Raw genomic sequence first — 27,391 nt, forward strand, 5'->3', positions numbered from 1 at the left:
TCGTCTTCACTAGGTTTGTGAAGTTAAATAACGAAATATGATATCGTTCGTTGGTCATACCAGACCAACGAATCAGGGTATCCTTAGCGGGTAATTAAGGCCACGTAAAGATCTTCTATCTGCTACTGAGCTTATTGTATTAATATCTAACGAAATATGGCGCTTCCTTGCGCACCGCTCAATTGTATCTTTTAGCGATTGGCGGAGTCGATTTAGACTGAAATCAACCAATCAAAGGAGTTTATGTCTTATTGCATCTATATTATCCGATTTGGGAAATTGGAAGTATTTAAGTCACAATTATTCAAGATAATAATTTAAATTTGTTTATTTATTTTCTCTCATGGAAAATAGTATTTAGTTTTCCTCATATAGGAAATATTACTTATGAAACGGGACACCCCGTTACATCAACACTTCCGAGCTTAACTAACATACACAATAGTGACTGATATAAGGTGATAGGAAATTCTATCCTGTATTTTCCTGTAATTTTTGCAATATTCGTTTTAATCAAAATACCGATTGAATCCTCATTAGTTGATTTTGACCATAATAAAGATGACGATGAGGCCGCAAAGCTGGCAGATGCACGGATCAGTGCAGCTGCTGGTGATGCAAAGGTTTCAGCAGACGCTTAGCGTCTGCTGCGAGTAATAGGTGACTGGAGCATGTCATCTGTTGATGACATTGCAGGTGACGGTGACAAGTCACTTTCTACACCAATTGAAGGTGACTGGACCAAGTAACCTGCATCGCCCGACTCAGTATCTACTGTAAAGGCCGCCGTATCATCCGGGGCCAACTCCGTGAAGCCTTTGGCCTCTAACGTGACATTAAGAGACGAGGTGACAGGGTTGTTCGACTCGTCGGACCTCTTTTGTTGAGAGTCATTATTAGATGACTCCGTGGGCGATGACCACTCTGGTAACGTTAGTATGCTACCTAGGAACTAAGTGGTTGCGAAGGAAGAGTGCTGCTAATGGTGCTATTTGCATCAGCATGAATGGAGTGATTCTAGGGGTCGTTCCCAGGGTCAACAGGAGAGGGGCCGCAAAACGTTGCGGTTCGCTCCTGAAAAGAAGGAAATTAAATATATTTATGCGTTTATCTTTTCTTTAATTTCAAACCCTTCTATTACCTTTCGTAGCTAAAGCCCCTTAGCTACTTAGCAGTAAGCTACTATCCAAGTTCATTGGGCCATTCCGTGTAGCATCGCAGAGGCAATGCGTACACAAAAAATCGCCACGTAGGATGCTAACCATCCTATGTTTTACGTTGGCCGGCTCCGCCCGTACCATCAGTACGCGATTTCTTCCGAAAACGAATTTGACCAACCTTTCAAGAATCGCTAAAAGGTTCTTGTGGTCACGAACCAGATTTTCATGCTGAAGCCGAACATTCTCATGTCGGATCCGAAGATCCTTCAAACCCAGATGAGCTGACGACAGCTCATCACAAAGAGCGTGAAACTTGTAACGGATGGTGAGCCATCATCTGATGAAGAAGCAATTGCCATGGCTCATATGTGTGCTGGATATTGAAACTGTACGAAGCTCTCTTTCTTCCAGAAGTGATTTCAAGAAGATTTGTACAAGGCAATGGATAATGATGACTAACAGAAGTAGGTTTGACATAGTTTGATAAGTTAAATTCACTTTTATTTATTCAATCCAGCAAGCAACTATTAGCCAAGCCTCTGCAACCTATTATAGGTCATGAGCCCAAGAGCTATGCTATACAGAATGATAGTCTCGCGGACGAGAATTGCTACTTGTGGGAGTTTGGCGTTCGCATGACGCTCGCAAGGAAGGAGCTGCTTGACCATATCGCAGTCAAGCCAGATGGCATGACGGAGCAGGCGACTGTAGAGTGGAAGACCGCCATTTTTTAAGGCGTTTGCTATCATTGCAAGGTTTCTTAGTCCGGTGTTCCAGCCAATGATTCGGAATGCGACGAGTGCCGCGCATGCTTAAAATATCCTGCACAATTTCCACGTCAAGCGCGGTCTGCACAATCGTGTCCAGCTTCGCAAACAGCTACATGATTTTGTGATGACTCCTGGCGACAACATGATGGGACACTTTATCAATTTTGATGATTTGTGCACTCGGCTTGCCTCGGTAGGTGACGAGGTCTCGGAAGATGAGAAGTTGATTATTTTTCTCGGCCCTTGTCGCCGGGGTATGATACGATTGTCCGGATTATTGAAGCGCGAGAGCATGTGGATTTGTGTGAGGCGAAGGAGATGTTTCGTCGCGAGTGCAACACAATGCTCAAAAAGGAAAAGCAAGAGTCTGCGTTTAAGGATATTGCATCGAGAGGACAGCTACGAGGACGCAGGGATGTTTCGCGTGGGTATCGCATCAGCTATAACTGACAAAGAGAAGCGTCGTCGAAAGCATCAAGAAAACCGAGGGCACCAATATGCGCGTAGGTTCACCGGTCGATGCTACGAATGCGATGAATTTGGTCACAAGCGTGACCAGTGTCCAAAGCAGAGAGACGCATCAAAATCATATGTGTTTTCGGTTGCAAGTGATGGGTAAATGGCTGCTTGGTAGTGGAGCTAGCTTTCACATGACATTTGATCGAGATGACTTCTGCACCCTTCAGTCGGTACGAGATAATCTCGAAGTGTTTGTGGCTAGTAATGATTGCTTGCCTCTGCGTGGTACTGGTTCAGTTAATTTAATACTTGAGAGTGGCAGGACAGCGATTGTCAACAATGTGTTCTTCATTCCGGGCTTCTACTATCTGGGTCGGCGCTTGCAGCGCGTGGAGCAGAAGTTCATGAAGATGAGATGTGCTCAATTTCATTTGAAGGTGAAGACTTGGGAAACGTTCGATGAAGCTTTATATTCTGAGCTCAGCGAGCTCTACCAAGTCCAACAGTGATGAAGCAAATATGGCCACGACTTCCAAAGGTGATACAATGTTATGCCATGCCTCGAACCATACTTGGGACGCTTTAGTTCGTCCACATGGTGCTCGAGTAATTGGTTGCAAGTGGGTGTTTGATGTCAAACGCGATGCTGATGGGAATATTGTCCGGTACAAAGCGTGTCTGGTAGCCCAAGGTTTTCGTCAAGATTTTGTTAGGAGACATATTTGCCGGTAGCAAGTGCGTACGTTCCTGTCTATATGCTGCCAGTGCGGCTACGCGATTCGTCAACTTGACGTGAAAACTGCTTTTCGTAATGGCAAGTTGGATGAGCAAGTTTACATGCACCCACCAGAAGTAACCTGTATGCAAGAAAACACAGTATGCAAGCTACGCCGTAATTTGTATGGGCTGAAGCAAGCGGCTGCTGAATGGCATAAAATAATTTACATGGGGTTAAAAGCGTCAGGGTTCAAGCCGTGCATCGCCGACCCGTGTGTTTTTGTTTGCCAATTGTCTGGAAAGAATATGGTGTACGTTGTGCTCTACGGGTGTGTGTGGTTGTGAGAGCAATTTATAAGCTACCGCATTTAAAAAATTGACAACAAACCGAAAACCTATCAAGTTAGCACTCTCAAAGCACATCAAAATTAAAGTTCTCGGTAATATTCGGTTTAAGCTTGGCGTTGAAGTTGATTACAATCGCGAGCATTAATTGCTTTACTTTTGTCAGTCGCAGTTTATCGACAGACTTTTTTAACGGTTTGGTCAGAACTCACTCAGCGTTTCCTAGCAGCAACCCGTATATTTTGGTCAGAACCTGAGTGAATTTGATGGCGGTGAAAAGGCAGACAGCAAAACGTTTCGTGAATTAATTGGGTCCTTACTCTATATTGCTGGTGCGTCACGCTCCGACATTTGTGTGTCAATTTGTGGATCGTCGTAGTACTTTGAGTCGCCAACCTAAGCACACGTGAAAGCTGCAGTACGTGTGCTTCATTATCTCATGTGCACAATCATTCTTGGTATATGTTACAAGCGTGGAGACATTAAACCAATTGTGCTCGCTACATTTGCCGATGCAAGTAGGGGAAGCGATTTGTCTACACGTCGATCGGTATCGGGGATGCTCGTGACTCTCTGCGGTGCTCCTGTTATCGACAAGTCAAAGCGACAGAGGACTGTTGCTCTCGTCTCTGCCGAAACCGAGTATACGGCTCTGTCTCTAGCCGCACAAGAAACAATGTGGCTTCGTCATATACTTTAAAAGCTTGGCGCGACTCAGCTGCCTGCGACCATCATGAACGTTGAAAACCAAGCCGCAATATCAATGGCAGAACATGCTGGTTATAAGTCGGTCGCGTGCGAAGCATTATAACTTGCGCTAACATTTTGTTCGGGATGCAGTTTAAGACGGTGTGCTAAAGATGAAGTATGTGCCTACTGCTCTACAACTTGCACACTACATGACGAAGTCACTATTTACGCCACAAATCATCAAGCTTGTCAAGCTTAGTGGAATTGTTGAAGGCTTAGGGATCTGCAATTGAGGGGGAGTGTAACGGATGGTGAGCAATCATCTGTTGTAGAAGCAATTGCCATGGCTCATATGTGTGCTAGATATTAACTGTACGAAGCTCTCTTTCTTCTAGAAAAGATTTTCAGAGGATTCGTGCAAGGTAAGGGAATTATGATGACTAAGAGAAAAACGTTTGACATAGTTTGATAAGTTAAATTTAATTCCATTTTGTTCATCACTCTGCAATCTGTTTCAATACTTCCGTTCGTATTCCGACGTTGAGTACGCACTCTTCGAACGGTTTTCTAACCGTTCGATATAGTGAGCTTGTACCGTCTGCTCTAACTAGTGATTTTTTTTTCTTTCCGCGATCGTGTTCAAGAGCATCTTCTAATACATGGAGGTAGCGGTCGAGCTTGTCGATCTTCGACTCTAGATTCGCCACACGGTTCGGATCTAATTTCCTCCTCTTCACCGCAATCATTGGTGGGTTCCCACGATGGTCAACGTTTCCTTGTGGCACGTATTCAAAACCACCGTGATGTGAAGGAGCATCGAACGAGTTATCTTGTTCGCTGGCGCGGTTGTCCACCTTCGCATGACATCTGGAAGCCTCGTTTCCAGCTGGTTGTTGACGTTGAGGGCCTTGCCCGTCAGTATGACAAGACTTATACGATGAATCAGAAGGTCCATCGATAAACACGCGCCCCTGGCGCCTGTAAATCGATTGCAAAACGTCAATCGCATCGCGCATCTCGATAGAGATGCGAGCCCTTCCCCAGGGCGAAAAAAGGTCATAGACATCCCCTTTTACTCGTTTTGTGTTTTCGACACAACGCGGACAGGGATCACCCCACGTGAGGCATGGAAGTCCTGCCTCACGAGACAACCGATGCAACTTATACCTTGCAACGGTTGAAATTCGCTTCTCAAACCTAACACGCATCGCGTTTGGGCTTTGAAGCCAGGCTTGGGTCTAATGTCTTTGACATTGAAATAAACGCGTTTCAGGCTTACATCAACGAGATTTTGTCTCGCTTGATGTTGCTTATATAGCATCGATGCTTAAGAAAAGCATCGAGATAAAAATCTTCCTCAGCGCGGAAGTTTTTTGCACTAGAATTAGGCCATGTACCTTTGTCGCAATGAATAAGGGATATTTACTGTGAGGAGTACTTTCACCAGACAAGCTGCTGCGTAGCCGTTCGGGCAAAAGCCACGGCTTCCTCTCAGGAGCACGACGAGACATTATAATGTCTACGCTCCCTGAGTTGTAGCCTCTGAAGCAAAGGTACCACAACAACATTATCACGATGGCTTACGCCATCGTGGTCACCACGCACAGAAATATATGTGGGTGACGGCACGGGAGACGGTGCTGGCGATGAGGTTTCATCCTCATCGTCGGAAACAAACATGCTGCTGCGAATGCTATTAGCACGTCAATCCGATTGAGCTCCTTGATTCAAAAGCTCATTTTCAGCCGCTGATCTTCTCTCCCCGAGTCAGCCATTTCGTCCGACTCGCATTCTTAGTCGACATCCAAAGCGGGGTCGCATTCACGTAATGATTCACTACATGCACATCTAGTGTTGCGGGAGAAGATGATACTACGACAGATGAAACGTCAGCCGCACGAGACAATAATGCGTCGCCCGCGGCTGCATGAACCGCAGCCGAAGACGCAGCACTATTCAAATACCGCATGGACTTGCTAACTATGTGGTTGAATTAAAAATGATGGTTCTGATTAATCAACATCTTTTTCAATTAAGTAGTCTTTTAGTGACCACTCTATTCAATGACAATCAAAGTAATTATCGTTTAAGGGAGGGGAGATGTATGGTGTATCATTACGTGAAATTAACACTTAAAGGTTGCTAATTAATATACTATCCAAAAGGTAGAGAATGTTTGGAGAATATTACGTTACGTAGTAATATTCGGAAAGCTCATCCATTGGTAGATAGCGTCCATTACGTCTACTTTCACCGCGGTCCAGTCAGCGCTGGACGCGCGCAAAGAGAGAGACAGGTAAGACTTTATTACATTTTCTTTTAATAGTTTATAATTAAGTTAGTGTCAAACAGATAGAAACAGAAGAACTTAATTATAGTAAAAGCAGTTACTTTTAACCATCTTATTATAAGCAAGTGTTTTTATAGAAAGTCTTCCTCTGCACGTACTAGTGTACGTGAAGTGGCGTGAGACACCACTCGCACTGAATCAGTGCGAAGTGGACTTGTACATAAGCAGTACAAGTAGCCAGTGCCCCGTTAAACGGTAGACGCATTAGCGTTTGCTGAAACATTTACATCACTAGTGGCTGCACTGAGCCGTGCTGGTGGCAGCTTTGCGGGTGATTAGTTTATCATTTTTCAAGTACCTGCTGAGAGTCAAAGAATCTCTGATACAAAGAAGCGGCAATCTCTGATACAAAGAAGCGGCAGTGTCCATGTTGACAAATGTATATATTGGTGTCGAGAAAAAGTTTGCGATGTTGTAAGAATTTTCTACCTCGGTTGCTCTCTTGTGGGATTCTGCTAGCATTTGTCACTTCTGCTACTTGCTCGAGCTTCCGCGCTGGGGTCGTAACGGTGCGTCAGCCACTGCTTATTTCTCTGCTGCATTATGATCATAAGCAGACAAACAGTATCCAGTTACGAAAAAAATATATAGCAGCTAGACAAAATCCGTTTGTGCATCCTGCAGCTGGTAATTGTTTGCAACTGTTGCTTTTATTTTCTTCTGGATATCGAAATACCACCTTTGTGAAGCACCATCGTTCCCCTGTGTGACCTATAACAAGATTTGGAATTCTCATTGATTCAAACATAAATCAAATTGCTCTTTCTGTGCTATCTCTTTATGCTTAATAGCACTTTCGCAGCTTATGTATATATTAATTTGACGCGCAGGGCCTTCGACCCTGAAAAAAGGTCAATTTCGTGTCGAGTGCCTTTATCCTTAGGCAACTCGCACGGTACTGATTTAAGGAAGACATTCTTAGACCTTTGAGTCGTTGGATAAAGAGTGTGTCATTAAAGACTCCCAGGATTGGGACGTATACGTTCAATCCGAGTCTTCGCATCGAGGACTCTTACGTCCATCGATGAGCTACTTAGAATCCGTTCGTTCTGAGAAGATTCTATTGCCAACGGAATATCGGCCATGTTGTTGTCATCTGTGACATGTAAGCAGATCTGCTTGTATGTAATATTCGCTTAAACAGTAATTAATAAATAATGAGCATATTTAGATATATAAAAATAACAATAAGGGAATTTATTGGTCTTGAAAATGATTACGAATCGTTATTAACAAATCAAGAAAAAATTCATCAATCGTTGGGAAAATTGGAAAATATGGAAGTTGAAAATCAACATTCACTTTTTGTGGTCGTTGGCTTCCGCGCCCAATTAAAATATAGGTGCAGGTGCAAATGCAGTCCAGCCCTCGTCTTGCGCTCAAATCGAGCTGCATGGTTTTAGGATATCTTGTCTGAGAAAATCTAGCATTTGCCGGCGTCCCCCAATAATCTTACACACTAAGTCATGTTAAGAATAATGGGAGCTTTGCAATCCTCCTTGAGCCGTGCACGGCCTTCGGGTAAAATATAGAGATTTAAACGCTGGCATGTTGAGAGGCAAGCTTTAAGGTGATAAACCTACGAGTATTGTTTTGGTTATCGTATTTACGTCGAACGCCTGTAGGGCTTCATTTCCTGATTTCTTCTGCCGTGGAGATTTGTAGCAAGCTAGGGGACAATGAAACTTATAACACTCTTTCTTTTGCAGATTAAAGATTTGTAGCAAGCTAGGGGTAATGAAACTAATAAAACTCTTTCTTTTTCATATTTATAGCAAGCTAGGAGATAATGAAATTAATAACACTATTTTTGCCTCTTTTTGTGTGTCCACTAGTTGGTACATTCCATTCTACATTGTACAGGTTCGGTGCCATCCTCGCGCGATCGAACTTACAGCGATATTTTATTTCAACATGAACTTCTTTAGTCAGCGAATTATTTTTTGTGTTGGCCCTTTAAAATTTGCCCCCTTGCTATGACTTTACGGCGATCAAGACTTTTGCTCGCCTCCATACCAATACATTGTCCACGATCATATGAAATGGGAAAGATAAAGAAATGGTTCGTTCGGCACTAGATGCGAGGAATTGGCACGTTAGCATGGTAGGAGATCTAAATAAATCAGTAGCCACTCCGGGTGTAGCATGCCATGTACATAGTAGAATGGAACCTACCAACAATTGGACACACAAAAAGAGGCAAAAGGTAGAGCTTTATCAATCATTATCCCAAAGCTTATGTAATTGTCAAAGGCCACATCCGCCTCTTTCGTCCAGATAAGATAATACAGTGCTTTAATCGCTCCATGAAGCGGCTGTTGCTGCCGTAGGCTCACCTGTATAAACTTCCATCGACATAGGTAATAGGAATTCACGTTGGGAATGTCTGTTTGAGCCGGGCTTTAAAAGCCTCTAGCGAACCGGATGGATTCATTAAATGACCCATCAAACATAGAATTGGAGCAGGCAAACCTTATTTTCGACGAGACACTTCGCGCATACGTCCACTCTTTAAGCATTGGAGAGAGGTTTTGCGGCCGAATTCGACGAAAATGTTGTGAAATTATTCCAATCACTTGTTGAAATTGTATTTTGGTTTGCACATTGCACGAGACCGGACAATTCTTTTGCGGTCCACAAAGCGCTAAGAAGGACTTATCAGCCTACGACTGACGACTGGAAACTGGCCAAGAAATTGTAAGGTTATTATCCAGCACACAACATCTTCGTCTTTTATGGTTGGGAAAAAAATGACTCGAGTTTTTGCAAGTGGTTGGTTACAGCGACGCGAATTTTGCTACCGACAAAGGTGACAGAAAGTCAGTCAAGGTGGTTTAATAACGATCGACGAAACGCTATTGAGCTGGATTTGCAAAAAGAATGCAGTGTTTGGCTCTCTACAATGGAAACTATGTTTGCAGCTGCTTCAATTATGGCTCGAGAAGTTTTGGGCATACGCGAACTGTTGCAAGATTGGAGTGTGAGCTTTGAAGAACAGATGTCGTTGCGAGCGAAAAATCAAGCTGCTTTGAAGCAAGTCTGTGAAGCACTGGCAAAAGCTCTCACAATGATGTCGGGCATGGATCTGAGGATGCGGTAGATGGAGGTCTTTCGAGAAGGATAACCGAAGACGAGAGGATGTACAATGCCGCCAAAAGCGGGTTATTCAGCTCCATGCTCGTTGCTAACTTTGCCGGCAGGCTACACTGCGAAGCCCTGTAATTGTCGAATTTGCGCGATTGGCACGCATCGTTACAAGCGCGGCGGGCGATAGGTCAGAGTGACGACCTGAGGATGGAGGCACGCAACCTGGCACAACACCGTGCCGAGCCACTGCCACAGTCGCCTGCTCAGCTACCGGCGTTTTAACCACCTCCGATCCCTCAGGCACTACCAGGGCCACCACAGCAAGCCCCCGGGCGACGCATTATCACAACCGGATACCAGACAACGAAAGCTCGCGATACGCAAGTTCGACGGCATCGAGAGATATGTTGGACTCGGATCAGTTTTTTTGCTTTGATTAGCTTTTCTGGCGTCAGGTTGACATGACGCAGGAGCGTGTGCGTTCTTGTGAAGTAATAATGTCAAAACAGACGTGCTTGGGCAGTACCTTACTGGGACCGCTGAGTATTACTTTTACAAGCGAGTCGACTTTTGGTGGGCTATACTGCCGACGCTGCAGTACGTGATGCAAGATGTGCTCGACGCGTTTGAGACGACGATTACTGCTGCACAAGCCATAAAGTTCTTCATGATAAAAAGGATTCTAATCGCTCGTGGCCGGATTATTAGTATACATAGTAGCTGTAAGTGACGCCGCAGGCGGCAAATACTCGATACCGTCGTCAGATACGTGTCACCAGAGCTGTTAATGAGTGGAGAAGCTAGCCCACTTTGCTCAAGCCATCGATATGAAAGATCGATCCGGACCCTCCTTCGGAAAAGAGGCTGTAGCGCATGTTGATGAGTCCACTTTGCGCAAGGAGACGCGCACTTGCTATGGATGTGGCAAGGTGGGGCACGTCAAGGCCGATTGCTTTTATAAAAGGACTGGCGACGCGAATGGTTCCTGTCGCGACAAGAGCGATAGCAGCATAGTGCTCTCAGTTAGAGAAGGCAAGGGTAGACAGGGCTTAAGCGCCACCAAGATCGACCTGGCAATGGTGGTGCTGACAGCGACACTGAGATGACGACTGGATCTTTGGCAGTAGTTCAGTAGCCTTCTCGTCAACGACCCCACATTGCTGCGAAACGCACGGAATTGTGATCAAGAGTGTCACCTTGCTGACGGACAAACGATCAAGTTGTCGTGGGTCGGCAACGTGGTGCTGACGAAGAACATGCAGAAAATTATGACGGTGACAGATGTTTTCCTTGCGCCCAAGCTCTCACGCAACATTATGTCGTATGAAAAGCTCTAGCGCAAAGGTTGCAGGCTTGTATACAGTGGGACAACGCGTGTCATATTAAGACGCAGCAATAGTGAAGTTGCGTTCGACATGTCGATGAAGCACAACGTATTGCACGAGAGAACAGTGGTGGCTGAATGCAAGCCCTTGACGCCAAGCGACGTACCGATGGCGATCTTGACGCGAGAATAATCTGCCATGGTGATGTGCAGTCGGGATATCTACTGCATTTTCACCAGATGCTTCGACATCTCGCGAACGAAAACATCGAGAGGATGGCCAAGGCTTCAGCGTTCGGCATCAAGCTCACGGATACCAAGCGTCCGACTTGCATCTCGTGCGCCTAAGGAAAGCAGACCAAGAACCCTTAGTCAAGGAAACCCGGCGCAAATAGGCCCATCGACAGAATTGTCGGCGTGATTTGCTCGGATTTAAAGGGCCGGATGATACCGAAACATTGGCTTGGCAATGGTTATCTTGTGAACTGTATAGATTACAAATCGAACTGCTGTCGCGTGTTTCTCGGCCTCAACGAAGGACAAAGCTGCCAAAAAAGTTTTGCACTTTCTGTATTTTTATGAGCGCGGGTATAACTGCCATATCCATGTGCTTTGCACATACAGACGGTGGTGGCAAGTACACTAACATTGACCATTTTGCTAGTCGACAAGCGTTGCACGGTAGATCAGCGAGGCGTAGAACCAGGTGTCAAACGGAAAGGCAGAGCGCATGTACAGACAATTATGAGCATGGCGTGCAGCAGCATTTTTGCCAGTCGCCTTCCAGTGGTGTTCAGGGGGTACGCTTTCAAATTTGCAGCGTACAGTCTATTCCGCATTCCGACGAGTGCGAACGCAAAGCGTGCGTCGCCGATGGTAATTCTGACAAAGAGGGCTCTAGCCTGCGCCGCATCGTCGCTTTCGGGTCGATTTGCTCGGTGTACCGGTATTCCGACAGGAACTCGTTCCCACAACGGGCGCAAGTAGGCGTCACTATCGATTGCAGTGACGAAACAAAGGGGTACAGGGTTTTTATCCAAAAAGACAACAAGGTCCCAGTTATTCAACACGTGCAAAAACTTCGAAACACTCAACGCGGAACAAAAACCAGTCGACTTCAACGCTCACTCGAGCACGAGGACAAGATACCAGCACGCACAGTACGAGTTGGCAAAACGAAGTCGAAGTCTTAGATGCACGCGGCTTACCAAATGCGAAATGCGACGAAGCCCACTCAGGCAGTAGACGGACAGCAGGAATCAGCTCGCGACAAAAATGTGAAACACGAAAGTATGGTGGCACATGTGCACAAACGCAATCCCAAAAACTATTCGGAAGCGATACAAAGCAACAACAAAAACGTTTGGGAAATGACAACTCGAAGAAAATGGCGTGTGGCGCTTGATTAAGCGACCTCCAAATGGCAACGCATTGCACACGAAGTAGGTCTATAAGACGATGACCGATGCTAACGAGTTCCTTGAGCGTCTAAAAGCAGGATTGGTGGCTTGTGGCAACGAACAGGTCTTTGGAATTGACGACCAGCTTGCCTTCTCAGCCGTCATCGATATGGCGACCGTCAAGTTGATTTTAGCGCTTGCGGCGATCTGGGACGTGCCGCCGAAGCATGGGTATACCCCAACGCCTGCGCCAAAATCAGACAAGAAGACGCACTTGGATAGACTGCTATTTGTCGGAACCGATCGGTGAGCTGTGACAAAAGCATGGACTCGAGACGCCAACTCGACGCGAGCCTCGATTGAGCAAACTGCTGACCTGCAGCCAGAAGACGGCACGCTGCTAAACTAAACGGCAAGGATGGAGCTTCTAGCGTACGGACGTTCCAGTCCGTTGTCGGGAATTTATTATGGCTGGCGCGCTGCGCGCGGCCTGACATCGCGTTCGCGGTGGAGGGATATCGCGCTCAACAAAGTTGAGCCTGCGACCCTCTCGCGACCGGCACCGAATAAAGTTATTCGACACTTTACAGTCCACTAGGGCTTTAAGTGACAAATCATTTGTCACTTTATACTACAAGGTTATGAGGGATACCTCATCGCCAGGTGCAGAGACACATAACGAATGTGTGTCTGGAGCAACTTTAGTCAAGAGACTTGCAAATTCTCTTAAGATTGCTGGATTAGTAGGGCGTTGCGCTCTACTGACCCCAACTGTTTTTTTGGCGGTCCGCCTCGCTGTTGCGATTTTGCAACAACGTCGAACCCGCAACCGCTGCCCTTTTTGGCATTCGGTTCATAATTAAGTTCATTATTTCTCGGCACTGGGCGTGGAGCACTCGTGAACGTAGTTTCCTAATTTTTGGCAGCGATGGCATTTCTGCGATCGCTTATTGTTCGAAAAGCAAGGTTTCTCGCTTTCGACATAAGAGAGGTCCATAGGTTCTGGACCTTCAAGCTCTAGTCATTTTGACGAAACGATGACGAACAAGCTTGAGCCTGTCTCAAGCCTAAGTCCTCCTGTTTCGCAACGGATATTGCTTTTTCAAGCGTATCCAGTTCCAAGCGAACTAGGTGGTCTTTACGGGACCACCGTAAGACCTTGCATGAAGACCGTAATTAATTTGTGTTCATGGACTGGGTCGTTAGTGATACAACTCGCTAAGCGTCGTATGTTCTGGGCATAAGCGAGAACATCACGCTTGTCTTGCTTGAGTTTCAGAAGCTCTATTCGAGCTCTGAACTCAGCCCTAGGCGGTTCATACGTCTGTTTCAGCCGGGCTTTAAAAGCCTCTAGCGACCCAAAGACAAATGGGTCGCGCAACTTAAGGCATTGCGCCCAAGTTTTGGCACGACCTGCCTAATTTGACTGAGCAAATGCGACTTGCTTTTGCTCGTCATATTGTCGACGAGTTTTTGTGGCATCGTCCGACTCGACAAACCATCTTAAGAGGGAGACTTCTTCAACTCCCCTATACTTATAAATATATATCGTTAAGGTTTAGGACGACGCGTGTGCGTCATCCCAGGTACAGCGGTCTGTACCTGTTGTAACCTCAACCGTTCTGCATGTTGACAGCCTTGCTGATTAAGCAAAGCTACCTTCTCCTTCGCTCGTTAATTTCATGCTGTATGAACTTGTCGATGGCCGAATGGAGGGCTTCTCTATCCAAACTGGACAGCATGGCCAATATGGCATCATTCTCTACGGTCAAATGCATTCGTTCGACTGCATTTCTTCTATGTCACTCAGAAAGGAGTAGCTATCACGCGAGACGTGATGTGTATTTCCATTATTATCTGAAATGTCCATGTTAGATGATAGAACTGTGGCCGTTGGACGGACTAGAAAGTGCTACCAGGTGTAACGGGGAACTGCCGACTTGTTCTGCTTCAGTACAAGTCCGCTTGGTACTGCCTCAGTGCGAGTGGTGCCTCACGTCACTTCACGTACACTAACTAGTACGTGCAGAGGAAGACTCTCTTTAAAACACTTGCTTTTAAGAAGGTTAAAAGTAAAATGTATTTAGTATAATTAAGTTCTTCTGTTTCTATCTATTTAATACTAACTTAAATATACACTAATACAAGACATGCAATGACGTCTCATCTGTTCCTCTCTTTGCGCGCATCCAGCGCTGACTGGACCGCGGAGAAAGTAGATATAATGGCCTATATCTACCAATGGATAACCTTTCCGATTATTACCACGTAAAGTAATATTCTTCAAATATTATCTACCTTTTCGATAATATATTAATTGACAGCCCTTAAAAGATAATTTTATGAAACGAAACACCCCGATACATACTGTGAGTACATGTCGTCCTATTGCCGCGATAAAACGCTCAGCAACTATCGCAAACCGCTGTCTCCAGGAGCTCTTGCAAATATCAGGAGTCAGTCAGCAAAAAGCTAGCTATGGAAGAATGATGACGTAATAATTTTAGAAACCGCTTCTCCAGCAACTAGGACCTATCAAGTGATGCCGAATATGCAATCAGCAGTGAGCATTGCATCAAAGGTTCTGGGATGAACCTTAATTACAAAATCTAATATAGCTTCAAATTTAGTATATCTCGGACAAAATATTTGCCGTCAAAAACCCGGTGAAAATTTATATAATTTTCCAATTAAGAAATTAATGTCCTCCGTCACTGAGCAACTCATCGCTTGCGCCGATGCTTCCGCCATCATATCAACATTGAAAAGCTTTCTGACAGAATCCGCAGACATTCAAGATCGTCAAGCAAGTATCAATGAGATTATGACATTTTTAATGGCATCGAAGGAGCGAAAGGTTCTCATTCGGACGCTTATTTCGGACTACAGCGAAACTAATGTCGAACATGACGTACAGCTGGAGCTTTTGGAAACATTGCTACGCTCCATGATGCAAGAATCGATTAAAAACAATCACACAAATCTGGAAATCCTATTAAGTTTTTTTCAGCTCGCCGTAGCGCGACTCAGTGCAATTGGAAGTGGAAATCGATGGATTAAATGGGGCGAGTGTGTGCTCACTGTGGTATATCAAAATGCCAAATTTCTTCAAAATTTAATTCATATATCCGATAAAGTGGAAAAAAATCAATGGATTGCGTTTGTAATTCGGCTTGCAACGTTGCTATTGCAGCTACGCCATACATTGGACGGACATGACGATGCGAATCCCGAGTTCAAGACATTGACATTTGTTTGGAAGGTTCGTCGGATCTTGAGCCTTAAGCATTTTTTTTTTAAATTTAAAAAATGACAAATTATGTCGTGCTATATATAGAACCTAGCAAAACTGGCAACAACCGCTGGGCCAATTTTATCACAAATGTATATAGCTGAAAATGATACAGACAACCTAAATAATCACGATGAGGATCAAGCAAGTTCGAGGCACTTTCATGTGCAACAAGCCATGGCTGCCGCTGCAACGTCGGTCGAGCGAAGCGTGAGGCAATTACTGGATATGATGGATACACCAAATACGACCGAATGCGTACTTCTTGACAAATTTCAATTTTTAAAACTATACTGGCGTGCCTTTCAGCGACTATTCATAGTCTTTGGTAATTTTGTGAAAGATGAATTAAAAAATTGCGTGCTTCTATGTGTGAATGTGACGGCAAGTTTCGTGTATTTTCAATGGCACGGGCACTTTCCAAGTCCAGCAAAACAAGAGCTGCGAGAGTTAGTGGACCAAACATTGGCTTTTTGTGAGAAACTAGCCGATAAGCAAGTCGTCAATGCTCACCTTCAAAATAAAATTCACACGTTCTTATGGTACTCTTCCGAAGACATGAAGTGCGCGGTGAGTCAGCGTCAAGGGTCACTCGACTCCACGCGCAATGACGTTGAAAACGCAATACAATGGGGACATTTACTGGTGCTGACAACATTTGCGGGCGCCAGTGTACCAAACTCATTCCATTCGAATGCAACAAATCCAGTTAAAACAAACGACTTGATTCGTAGTGTCGAGATCTCGCACTTGTTTGCACGCTATCGAGACTGTGCTCTCCTTGACAACATCGCTTCTTCGAATGAAGTCGTACAAGTGTTTACGGATTTAATACTGCAATACTTTGAACACTTTGAACAGATCAAAGATCTTCAATTGGTGCTTTGGCAACAGACAATGTATCCCGATTGGATGCAACGCACCGTGTGTTGGGAAGTATGGAGGGAACTCTTGTGTTTTTGTTGGAAGGAAGCACTTGCGGCTTCCATGCTTCAGCTTGTCCTTGATATAATTTCATGTGATGAAAACGACTCGATAATTGTACTTGCAAGTGGGGTGGAAGACGAACTTTTTCAACTCCTTTGTTACGTCTATCGTGACTTGCCTGTCGTGCTCAAAGACATGTGCATCCATCAAGTGACAAGAATCATCAATGTTATCAGCACGGAAGGTCCAAGTCATCCCTTTAGTCTGTGTGTGGCATCGCAGTTGCAGTTGCTCGAGCATCTTGTTGCCGTCGAGTTTTTAAAAAATTACAATGGACTTTTAAAAGAAGAGTGGATAGCACAATACCTGCCCTTGTGCTTAGAATGTTGTGGCACGGTACTTGAACTGCTGTCGACCGAGACATTAACCTTTTCAACTCCATGGGAGAATTGGCTTGGAATAGCGCGTGTGTTGGATGTGAGTTTACTCGTGTTGAGAGGAGTGTTTGATAATACGGAACTCGGTCATGAAAATGCCATGGAGCTCTCAAACATCATTGTTCATCTGTCCATTGAGGCAATTGCGCAGCTCGCAAAGCATAGTAAACAAATGACACAAAGCCACGCGATCGTGAATAACGTCCAAGTCGATCGCACCGTTAGTAGCAAACGTTTGAATCACAATCTTCAGCTGGAAAGAGCATCAGTTCGCTCTTTTACTCGGGCTATCGAAACCGCTTTGTATTTCTTATCGAAACTTGGCTCGATATTGAAAACCAATACAAACCATCAGTGTGTGCGAGTACTGCAAGACCTGCTCTTGATCGTAGACAGTGCGCGAAACTTGCAACACGTTGGTCGTGGATCCGAACTCTTGATTATCGTAGCACGATTCGTCGAGTCTGCATTGTTTGACATGCAGATTGCTCGTAATGACATGCCCGTGGTGTGGCAGCTGCTGCGCTTGCTGTTCCAGAAGCTCTTTACAGCAGCGGGTAAAACAGAATCATCGTTGCTGCTTTCCGTGTGTCTTGATGCCTTGTACGAAGTTGTTGCCCACTCCAATATCGTAGAACATAGTGAAGCTCGATTATGTGATGTCGTTCCGAAAGAGCTAAAGCTTTTATTTGCAACGCGCGTATCGATGCGAAAGCGCAGTCCTGAGGATTTTGCCACTGCGTTGAAGCGGGCTATACGAAGCATGCCGAAGACGACTTTCCAAACGGAGCAAAGATCGTTTCACGACACTTTAAGAAAACAATTTCCCGACGATACTACGGAATTGTATTCAGACCGTGGTCGTAGCAGCCAAATCGACACAGTCACAACAACGAAGCGATTGAATGAAAACCAATGCAATAGCTTGTCGGCAAAGCGTCAAAAGCTTATCCATGTTGCAACACTATGTCAAGAGATTCAGTCGTTCCTGTCGACTTTACACGAAGAGAATGCAGCAAACGTTTTGTTGTCAGACAAAGAGCTTGACGATGCTACGACTATGCTTCGTAGTCTTCTTGCGAAAAAACATGGCACTGTAAATAAATGACACAAGAAGCATGACAAGATGTTGAAAAATAAATGCGTCAGTCGTATTGTTGCAAACGATTCTACATTTGCATCAACGTGTTTCATTTTACCCTTTAAATACGTCAGCGTAAGACTTTGAAAGCTTGACTCCCTTTTGCTGGTACAAATACATGTATTGTGTCGTTAGTTTTTTCTTGCAATCGATATACAAGAGCTACGTAGTTGGAATGAAATACCTTCGCATACAACACAGAGGGCTTTTGCATCAAGAAACGGGACTAAACAGCTTCTTCCCGTTTGTCACTGTCTTCTTCAAGGTTTTTTAAGTACTCGTCGAGCGTCAAGTCACCCCGAAGTAGCACCGGCTGTTTGCGACCTGAAATTGCTGCTTCATCCACGTACACGGCACGTACATCATTCATATCGGGCAGAGCAAACATCGTTTCCATGAGCACACGATCAAATATCGAACGCAATCCTCGTGCTCCCGTGTTTTTATGCAATGCCGACTCGGCCACTGCCTCCAATGCCCCTTCAGTCGCGTAAAACTCAACATCACTTAACGCAAATAGCGCCTTGTACTGTCGTACAAGACTATTCTTGGGTTTCGTCAACACCTCAACAAGCTCCTCTTTTGATAATCCTGTCGTGCTAACAAGCATTGGAAAACGTCCAACAAATTCAGGAATCAGTCCGTACGATACAAGATCTTCCGGTTCCGTACGCGTCAGTACTTGGCCAATCTGATCGCTCTTTGTGAGCTCCATGTTTGGCATCTGAGCATTAAATCCAATCGATGAACAAGACGTCCGTTGCGTCACTTGTTTCTCCAGCCCAGCAAATGCCCCACCACAAATAAAGAGGATATTGGTAGTATTGATCGTAAGACATTCGCCACGCGGGTTCTTCCGTCCACCCTTTTCAGGGACATTCACCATACTTCCTTCTAATATCTTCAGCAACGCTTGTTGCACGCCTTCACCAGATACGTCCCGCGTAATACTCACATTATCACTCTTTCGGGAAATTTTGTCAATTTCATCAATGTATACAATCCCACGCTGCGTTGCTTCGAGATTGTAATCGGAAGCTTGGTACAATTTAAACAGCACCGACTCGACATCCTCCCCTACGTATCCAGCCTGGGTTAAGCTTGTTGCATCCGTAATCACAATGGGTACTTTTGCCAATCGCGCTAACGTTTTTGCCAGCAACGTTTTGCCGGAACCCGTCGGTCCTAATAGCATGACATTGGTCTTGTCCAATTCCACACCATTTAAATACGCAAGCTTCTTGTCCAACGAGTACTGCGGTAGCCTCGTCGCGTGTGTGTCACGTAATGTAGTTGCTGTCTTTTCATCCTGTGCTGACTCGGCATTGCTTGGTTGCTGTCTAGAATAAATTGCCTCGAGCACGAGATTTTTATTCATTGACCCGTTCGAGTGCCACATCTCCATACGCTGACGGGTTCGCTGCTGTAAGTCTACTTGCACACCAATTGGGTTCGTCTTTGGTTTCGTTTGCAGCAATTCGAGCGCATCTAGACGTTTGTAATGATTATAAACCCCAACTGCAAGCGTCTTTTTAACCTTGTCTTGACCAATCACATACTCGTTCAAGCCCTTATAAATCTCGCGCGGTGTCAGGATACGATTTGTCGTCGTTGTTGTTGTAGCAGGAGCCGCAGTCGCACAGTGGGCTTCCTTCGCGAGCTTTTCAAATTCGCCGTTGGCATTCATGCGACCCACGCGAGTTGGTGACGCGATATTGTTACTATACATAGATCCACTAGCACTCGAGCCACGCATTGTTGACATACCTGGCGATAGGGAGGAACTCAGGGAACTCAATGCGGCTGCTGCCGCGGCATTGCGGTATGTGGGGCTGTCTTGCGTCGCTGTTTGAGCTTTAAGCGCAAAGTACAACTTGCACGTGACGCACTTGACCACGTCGCCTTTTTTAAAGGCGCCCTGACCGATTAAAGACGAATCTTGCCATGGAAATGATGATGTATTCATAAAAGTGGAAGAAGAGGACGTCCAATTGCCCGCATTGCCTACTGGCTCGGAAAGAACGAGCGCGGTTCCGCACTGAGGGCAAGAGAATTGATCCTGCGCAACTTTTTTCTTGTCATTATCACTTGGAGGGACTGTGGCAATGCCACGCGTTGTATAGAGCCCCCTAGTGTCCGTCGCTGGATGCAGCAAGTGGCGGGAGACGGAAACGTGCGAGAAAGTGCGGCGCGACGACGAGATCGTACGCGTCAAAAGATGTGCGATACAAGGAAACACCACGGCATTCACACGATGCGGGTAGAGCATTGTAGACGCAAACGTTCTCGAGAAAGGAAGCAAGCGGAGAAGACTCTTCACGTGACCGCACTGAAGAGTCTTCGTGTGAAAAGGAAAACTTGAAGTGGAAACAGAATCACAGTACGTGGTTCATTCCACCAATCAGCTTCGATCACGATTAATTTGATTTCCGCGCTAAAATATTGGTTTGGAAAGGGAGTAAAATTGTGAGAAAATATACGTTTTTTTATCGGGTTGATTTCTAAGACAAATTAGGGAACACATTGTCTTCCTTATTTTAATGAATTGTGTAAAATTATTAACAATTAACACACCGTTTAATATGTTAGTGTGAACATTGCCGTGACATCGAAGTCTATTTCGTGTCTTTCTGTTAGAAGGCACCTATTTGAATACTAGGGACATGGTTGATGACATGGCCATGTAGTAAAGAAGCTCGTTTTTCTTAATGTTGGCCCATTTAAATAGGCTGTTTTCATGAATTTTGGTCTGATTATGTTATTGTAGAATGTTTTTATACTGGGTAATACTGTTGGCCTTTCAACTTAGGCAAATCGACATATTCGCGCAACCTATGCTTTTTAATAATGAAAGGATACAATGGTGTTAGATTGACGGATCGATGATGTAAGCTATTTTACCATGTGTTAAGTAAAAGCGTGTTCAAGAAATATGCTATAATGTCGCGACCGTAGCCTTTTCGAATAGAGCTATAGCGAAGTGTACGCCTAGCCTGTCTTTTCGTGAGTATTTAGAATTGCGTTGAATCAATATATTTCTACCATTCTTGTATTCTGGGACTGCGGTATAAAGTTTGCAAAATGGAGTCGCGGCAAAGGAAGGATCCAAGACGCAGTAATTTCTGTCAAGCCAGCTGCTGTACAGATCGTCGGTAGTGGCATGGGCAGCCCGAAGGACTTCAAGCTTTTTAGTAGATACATTCGTTGCTGACGGTCAAAGATTCTGTATTTGCAAAAAGCCAGAGTGGCGTTCGCACCAGCTCCATTCACTTTTAAAACTGTCGGAGCTTGCCAAATTAAATGGGAGCAGCGAGTAGCTATTGTATGCACGAAGCAGATATCACGTGCAACAAGGATTTGAGCATAGTGCTGCTGCTTACCGACTTGTTGATTTATAACAAGGCATTGTTTGCAAACGATTTTTTTTATTTAATCCAACCTCGAAGGCGCGTATAATTACGTTTGCATCTGCAGGAACAATTTCACGCGAGCCATTAACCAAATTTGCATGCAAAGATGTCACACTTTTTGCAATTCTGGATGTGCACCTCTGCTACGTTGCATGTGCATCGAGTTTGCTCTTGCCCGTGAAAATTGTTTGCAAGAGTGGATAAATCAGAAGTTTCGCTCGACATTTCTGATACAGTCGAGCGTTACATGACTAGAATAGTTAGAAACTTTTCGTTGTACACATAGAGAATTTAAACTACTACCACTAGCAACAGCAAAAGTGCTAAAGCAACCGATAGGTCGCTACTTTCCTGTTACTAATAATACCTGCTTAACCGCGCTCGCCTTATCATGATTATAAAGGCGTCTTAGTCTCAAGAATTCTGTTCATCTTGTGCGTACAGCTCTTGCGAGCAAAAGTTTCGAGGACATTGAGCTTTGATCGCGCAGCTGCAAAGGAAAACTCGCGACCAGGGTATCAGATGGAATTCCCGTATTTAGTCTTCCATTATTCTAAAAACGGCAAGTATCCAGTACATTGAAAGAGCCGTGGCCATATCAAAGTTTATATATTTTAAAGATTTACTATTGTTTGTACCGACTTTTATCATCTTCATCGTTGCAGCGCGTGCGACCATATCTTTCACAATTTGCAGTTTACTGAAAGAAGTCTAAATCTATAATGGGGACGGCCCGGATGATTCCCTGCTCCGTCGAGATTGAAAAAAAAAGTCGATAGGTTTATGTTTTATCCTTGCAAGTCGAGGCTAGCAAACGGAATCCCTTGCTGCAAATTGTTCCGAGAGCTTACGATTTAACGAACAGCGCAAGAGAGGATGGTCCACGTCATTATTAAGCACGTCTTGAGGGCTACTCGAGGAGGTATGTTCGCAAAAATACCTTCCGTGGCGTACATTAAGAAAATCCATTAAAATTTGTACGACGCCACGATGCGTGCTGCACTTTTCAATAGCAGCAACGTCCGACTTGCGCAACTTGCTAAGCACGTAATTCAAAAAGTGGTCGAGTGATTCCTCGTCACTCACGCGCACGGGACACACGGCACTGCATTCGGCACATACTTCACAGCGATCGTTCTTTGCGCGACACATGGCCCCCACAAGGCGAAACATGTTGAGCACACTCTTAAAATCCTCTTTGCTTTTGTACACTGTCGTGCTCGTTCCCTTGCAGGCCACTTTGACTGCAAACATCATTGTGTTGCCAAGCGAGTGCGCCTCGAGCACATTTACACTTAGCGAGCAAACGTCACTTTTCATGGCAACGAACGTGAGTGTCTAAACTCAACAAGAACTCTATTGACTAATGGTCTATAATTTGTGGCTTCACCGTGGCAAAAACGAAGGGCGGCTACGCTTTTAAAAGCTCTCTCGCACGCTTATTTCTGTACAGTTGCCCATCGCTTACGAGCATCACTTGGCTTTAGTAAGAAGAACTTGCTTTTACTATCCGACATATGGTCCTTCTCTATTAATCAATGTACATAATTGGAGACGAGCCATTTTGCGACAATACTAAAATACCGTTTGAAGACCGATACCAGTCTTAAACCCGCATACGCACAACAAGTACAAATCGAGACGCAAAACATTTAAGCTACATGTGAGCCCCGAGGCAATATCGCGGTTGACGACTTTTGCGAGGAAAGGCCGCAACATTACTGCTGAAAACGTCCACTGTCCTTCTATATCGATAAATCAGTTTTTACATCTTAAAATCCGCATCTACGATTACATAATTGTCGTGCTCCTGCGACATGCAGCATCTTGTATTTGCCGACCCATCTGCTAGGCACAATCTGTAGTTGGTCTCCCCGCCTCACCGACCAGCCACTCCCGATGAAAAATCAGCCTTTTTTAAGGAAACATACATAAGTATTAGCAACAAATGCTGTTGCTGCTCCAGTGTCAAACATTGAATGATGTACCGGGCTAAAGACAGCATGCCTCGTAATTCATTATTCAGACTCGATGCCACGAACGACGACCATGACTATTAAAGATATGCTGACCTGCCATCATTGCGGGAATATTCTAGGATGGGATCCGGATGACGGACGACGAAGACTGGACGCGTCCTTTGAAGCCACAGAAGACATGATCACTCTAACAATCAAGACAGATCTGTTTTCTATCCATATTTAAGGTCTTGTCTGCCAGTGGTTGCGTTGCGAAAAGCAGTAAAGTTACACAGTGGATGGCGCAAACAACTGCCTCACAAAAGTTTTAAACAACATTTTCACAATCTTTGCAATTACGTCGTTGGCTACTGCCTCACAAGTTGTGTCTCATGACAGAGGAAATATATTCAGGTTGGAATAATCTTTTGTCCAGTGCGTGTCCACTGTATAAAAATCAATATTACGAGTTAGCGACCTGGCTGGCCTGCTGTTAAACTTGTCGCCTTGTTTGAAAAGTTCGCGAAACGTGAACCTGCGATGCCTTGTAAGAAAAACTCGGCGGCCTGGTCGCAACTCACGACAGTAGAACGATCTGTCAACGCCATACGTGCTTCCTAGTAACACTTGGAGGCCACACACACTACCTCTGAAACAGCGCAGCTGAATAGTGGCAAATTTCAAACTGTGGCAGACACAAATAACGTCCAAGACGCCACTATGGCGTCTACAACTTGCCAGCAGCTGCAACCTTCACGCAACAAACTTGAGAAAGTGTTGTTGCGCCGTGAACTTTTTGTGAATTTTTTAATTTAGGTACTATTCCTCTATTTTTTGTAAGGTCCAATAACTCTTTTAATGGCTGTCAATGCAAATTTAAATAATTCGATTGAAACGCCTTTACAGGGGCTGGCTGAAGTGACGATATCGGCCTTTGAAGTATTACGAGTATATTAAAAAGAAAGTTGTTCGCTTGTTATTCGTATTTCTTTCTTACTCAGAATTGATCAAAACCTTTCAAAATGCATTCAAAGTTGTCTCGCAACATTGGTGTTGCCAGTTTCACTCGGCATCATCGTGCTCATGAAATCACCAACGGGCGGGTTGGCCACCTTCACAGTCGGTGAGCTGCTCGGTTCTTCATGAGCAGTGTAACCGTATGCTTGACCACCGTGATACGACACGTCCATGCCATTCATCTCTTTTTCCTCTGACACGCGAAGACCAACGGTATACTTCAGCGCCATCAAAATTAGAAATGTCACGACCGCCGAGTACGCAGCTGCCACACACTGTGAAACAAGCTGATGCACAAATTGCATACCATTACCGTAGAAGGCACCACCTTCAATAGCCGGATTTATATCAGATGTTGCAAATAGTCCCGTAAGGAGCCCCCCCATGAATCCACTACAACCGTGAATACCAAACGAATCAAGGGTATCATCATACCGAAGCACATTTTTTAAATGAACCGCTCCAAAACCGGTAGCAGCACCAAGAATACCAAACACCACAGCAGCCCATGGGTACACATACGCACAACCTGGGGTAATTGCCACAAGACCGGCAACTGCTCCACTAATCGAACCACATGGATCAAACTTTCGAAGAAAAGCAAATTCAAGAGCCGACCAGGTCAGAAAACCAGCACAGGCTGACAAGTGCGTATTGATAGCAGCTATTGCAGCAATACCGTCCGCCGCACCTTGGGAACCGGCATTGAAACCAAACCAACCAAACCACAGAAGCGTCGCACCAATCATGACTAAAGGAATATTATGCGGTTTAGTGGCTTCATTGTGATTATAGCGTTTGCCGACGACAATGGCCGCGACAAGAGCACCAAATCCACTCGACACGTGGATAACTGTACCCCCTGCAAAGTCAAGGGTACCCATTTTACCTTCCCACCCCATGGCAGTAATCCCCCAATTATTATCAAGCTTTAGGGACCACATCCAACGAGCGAGTGGGTCATAAACAATTGAAGTCCATAGTAAAATAAAGACGACATAGCTTCCAAATTTCATTCGACCGACAATACCACCACTAATTAAAGCTGGCGTAATCGTAGCAAATTGCGTTTGAAAGAATGCAAATAGAATATGGGGAATGTTGCTACCATATGTCCCACTAGGAATTGCACGAATGTTATTGTAACCTGCCCACGCAAAAATACCATCCGAACTAAAAGATGCCGAATACCCAAAGGCAAAGAATTGGATCGACACGAGTGCCATGCTCATGAATGACATCATCATGGTATTTGAGGCCATGTCTTCACCAGCGAGACCCGCATAAAAAAATGCAACACCCGGAGTCATGAGCATCACTAAGGCACTTGACATGAGCATCCATGCCGTGTTTCCCGAATCAAGGACCGTGTCATAGGCATTGCCAGCTTTTTCACCTCGCGAAGTATAGTTGACACACTGATTCGAAGACGCGTCGAGGTACTGGGAAACGTTGCAGGTTCCTGTCGTACTTTGAGCAGACACAGCAGCCAATGCACTAAGAGCAACAATTGCTGTTGCAATGACAACGAACGTGGGATCTCGTCGACCTCCGCGCATGTTTCTAAAAATTTAAAAGGAAGCCTTTTTAAAAAATGAGTCAAACGTAACGACCCGTTTAATTGTACAAACTCTTTTAGCCGTAGAAAACTGATCCACTTTAAAACATACGGAAAAGAGCATTGGGGAGATCGACAAAATCATGATGGGAAAAATCTTTGCTTTATGTGGCAACTATTCACAGCTTGAGGCTCTCGAGACTATTTCGTGGCGCTCCTGCAAGTTTTCAGTATGTTTAAAGGCAAATTGTCATGCTGAAGTTATTGATGCGTTGGAGGTCTTTCTACCTTGGTAGGTGCGGTGGTTATCTGTATAGGCGTTTAAGTCGCCTAGCCCTCGTCGCCTGAATTGTCGAACGGCCATTTGGAGAAATTTAAACATTTCCATTAAGGAGCCATTATTGAACAAATGGAAAGAACAGCTGTTTCCTCTTTGGCTTCTCTAGTATAGTATCTTCCAGCGAGGCGTCCAAATGTACTTAAAAGCATGGGGCTTTCCAACGATACAAAAAAAAACAAGACTGTGAACTTGCAGCCGCTTTTTTGCCACGGCGACTATGTGCAGTTTCTACATCGCAGTTCCGATAGATTTTGTTCCGTTGCGGCCTAGACCGAGTGAGAAGGCGCATCGACGTCGTCGGCACCAAGACTGGCGAGGCCGTGTAACCAAAACTTGAAAGCAAGTTTCTTAGCGTTCAGCAATTTGTATCTCGAAGGGCAAGCAGTAAATTTTAGAAACCCTAACATTAAGTTTCTGGGCTGAGTCTTTCTGTCTGAAGCGTTCTGGTGCACATGTTTACTGCCAGTTGGGTGTGCTTTGAATGCCACAATCCACAGAAGCAACAATCAGCTATTGGCCCATCAAACGCGTCATTGAAGAATAAAGTAGGGACTGGATCTAGCGGAGCGTCAATCATTTCATTTTCAAGCATAATGTCTGCGCTCATACAATTCATCAAATGTATTTAAATACTGGAGCCGGTATAGCTACCCCCCTCTCCTCGTCTGTATTTGTATAAAATATTTCACTGTATGGGTCATTCCACGGCATCCAAAAATTAACAGTTATTCCTTAAAAATCTCTTTAAATCGGCCCTCCTTGAAATCGCATTCGGGAATCGCTCGAGCCACACACCCTCATTATCTACATGGAGATAGTGTAATTGCATCAAAAACCGTGTTTTTCGTTTGGCGATGTTAAATGTCCAGTTTCTATCTGTGAGAAAAAGCCAAGAGCGCCCGCACTTGATTGGCAAGTCATAAAAAGAGCGAAAAGAAAAAGCAGCAAATTGACCACGAGGGAGAAGTTGCGCAGCGACAAGGTACATGGGTTCTGGACCTCCTTTTTC

At 44.8% G+C, this 27,391-nt stretch overlaps 6 protein-coding genes across 6 annotated transcripts; 3 read left to right on the forward strand and 3 right to left on the reverse strand.

Moving 5' to 3' along the window:
• Positions 1 to 2,427: 2,427 nt before the first annotated feature.
• On the forward strand, positions 2,428 to 2,898 carry CCR75_001162 (uncharacterized protein; the record flags this gene model as incomplete). Its single annotated transcript, XM_067959267.1, has 1 exon — positions 2,428 to 2,898. One exon carries the CDS (start codon positions 2,428 to 2,430, stop codon positions 2,896 to 2,898), a length of 471 nt encoding a protein of 156 aa, XP_067820267.1.
• Positions 2,899 to 3,890: 992 nt separating this feature from the next.
• Positions 3,891 to 4,151, forward strand: CCR75_001161 (uncharacterized protein; the record flags this gene model as incomplete). The annotated part of the gene is made up of 1 exon (XM_067959266.1): positions 3,891 to 4,151. One exon carries the CDS (start codon positions 3,891 to 3,893, stop codon positions 4,149 to 4,151), a length of 261 nt encoding a protein of 86 aa, XP_067820268.1.
• Positions 4,152 to 15,003: 10,852 nt separating this feature from the next.
• On the forward strand, positions 15,004 to 18,066 carry CCR75_001160 (uncharacterized protein; the record flags this gene model as incomplete). The annotated part of the gene is made up of 2 exons (XM_067959265.1): positions 15,004 to 15,564; positions 15,640 to 18,066. The coding sequence occupies 2 exons, from the start codon at positions 15,004 to 15,006 to the stop codon at positions 18,064 to 18,066; spliced, it is 2,988 nt and encodes a 995-aa protein (XP_067820269.1).
• A 259-nt stretch (positions 18,067 to 18,325) lies between these two features.
• CCR75_001159 (uncharacterized protein) lies at positions 18,326 to 20,368 on the reverse strand (the record flags this gene model as incomplete). Its single annotated transcript, XM_067959264.1, has 1 exon — positions 18,326 to 20,368. The coding sequence occupies one exon, from the start codon at positions 20,366 to 20,368 to the stop codon at positions 18,326 to 18,328; it is 2,043 nt and encodes a 680-aa protein (XP_067820073.1).
• A 1,948-nt stretch (positions 20,369 to 22,316) lies between these two features.
• On the reverse strand, positions 22,317 to 22,829 carry CCR75_001158 (uncharacterized protein; the record flags this gene model as incomplete). The annotated part of the gene is made up of 1 exon (XM_067959263.1): positions 22,317 to 22,829. The coding sequence occupies one exon, from the start codon at positions 22,827 to 22,829 to the stop codon at positions 22,317 to 22,319; it is 513 nt and encodes a 170-aa protein (XP_067820072.1).
• A 1,666-nt stretch (positions 22,830 to 24,495) lies between these two features.
• CCR75_001157 (uncharacterized protein) lies at positions 24,496 to 26,043 on the reverse strand (the record flags this gene model as incomplete). Its single annotated transcript, XM_067959262.1, has 1 exon — positions 24,496 to 26,043. One exon carries the CDS (start codon positions 26,041 to 26,043, stop codon positions 24,496 to 24,498), a length of 1,548 nt encoding a protein of 515 aa, XP_067820064.1.
• Between the last annotated feature and the right edge of the window lie 1,348 nt (positions 26,044 to 27,391).

Source organism: Bremia lactucae, linkage group LG1 (assembly GCF_004359215.1).
Source record: "Bremia lactucae strain SF5 linkage group LG1, whole genome shotgun sequence".
In the NCBI taxonomy this organism is placed as follows: domain Eukaryota; phylum Oomycota; class Peronosporomycetes; order Peronosporales; family Peronosporaceae; genus Bremia; species Bremia lactucae.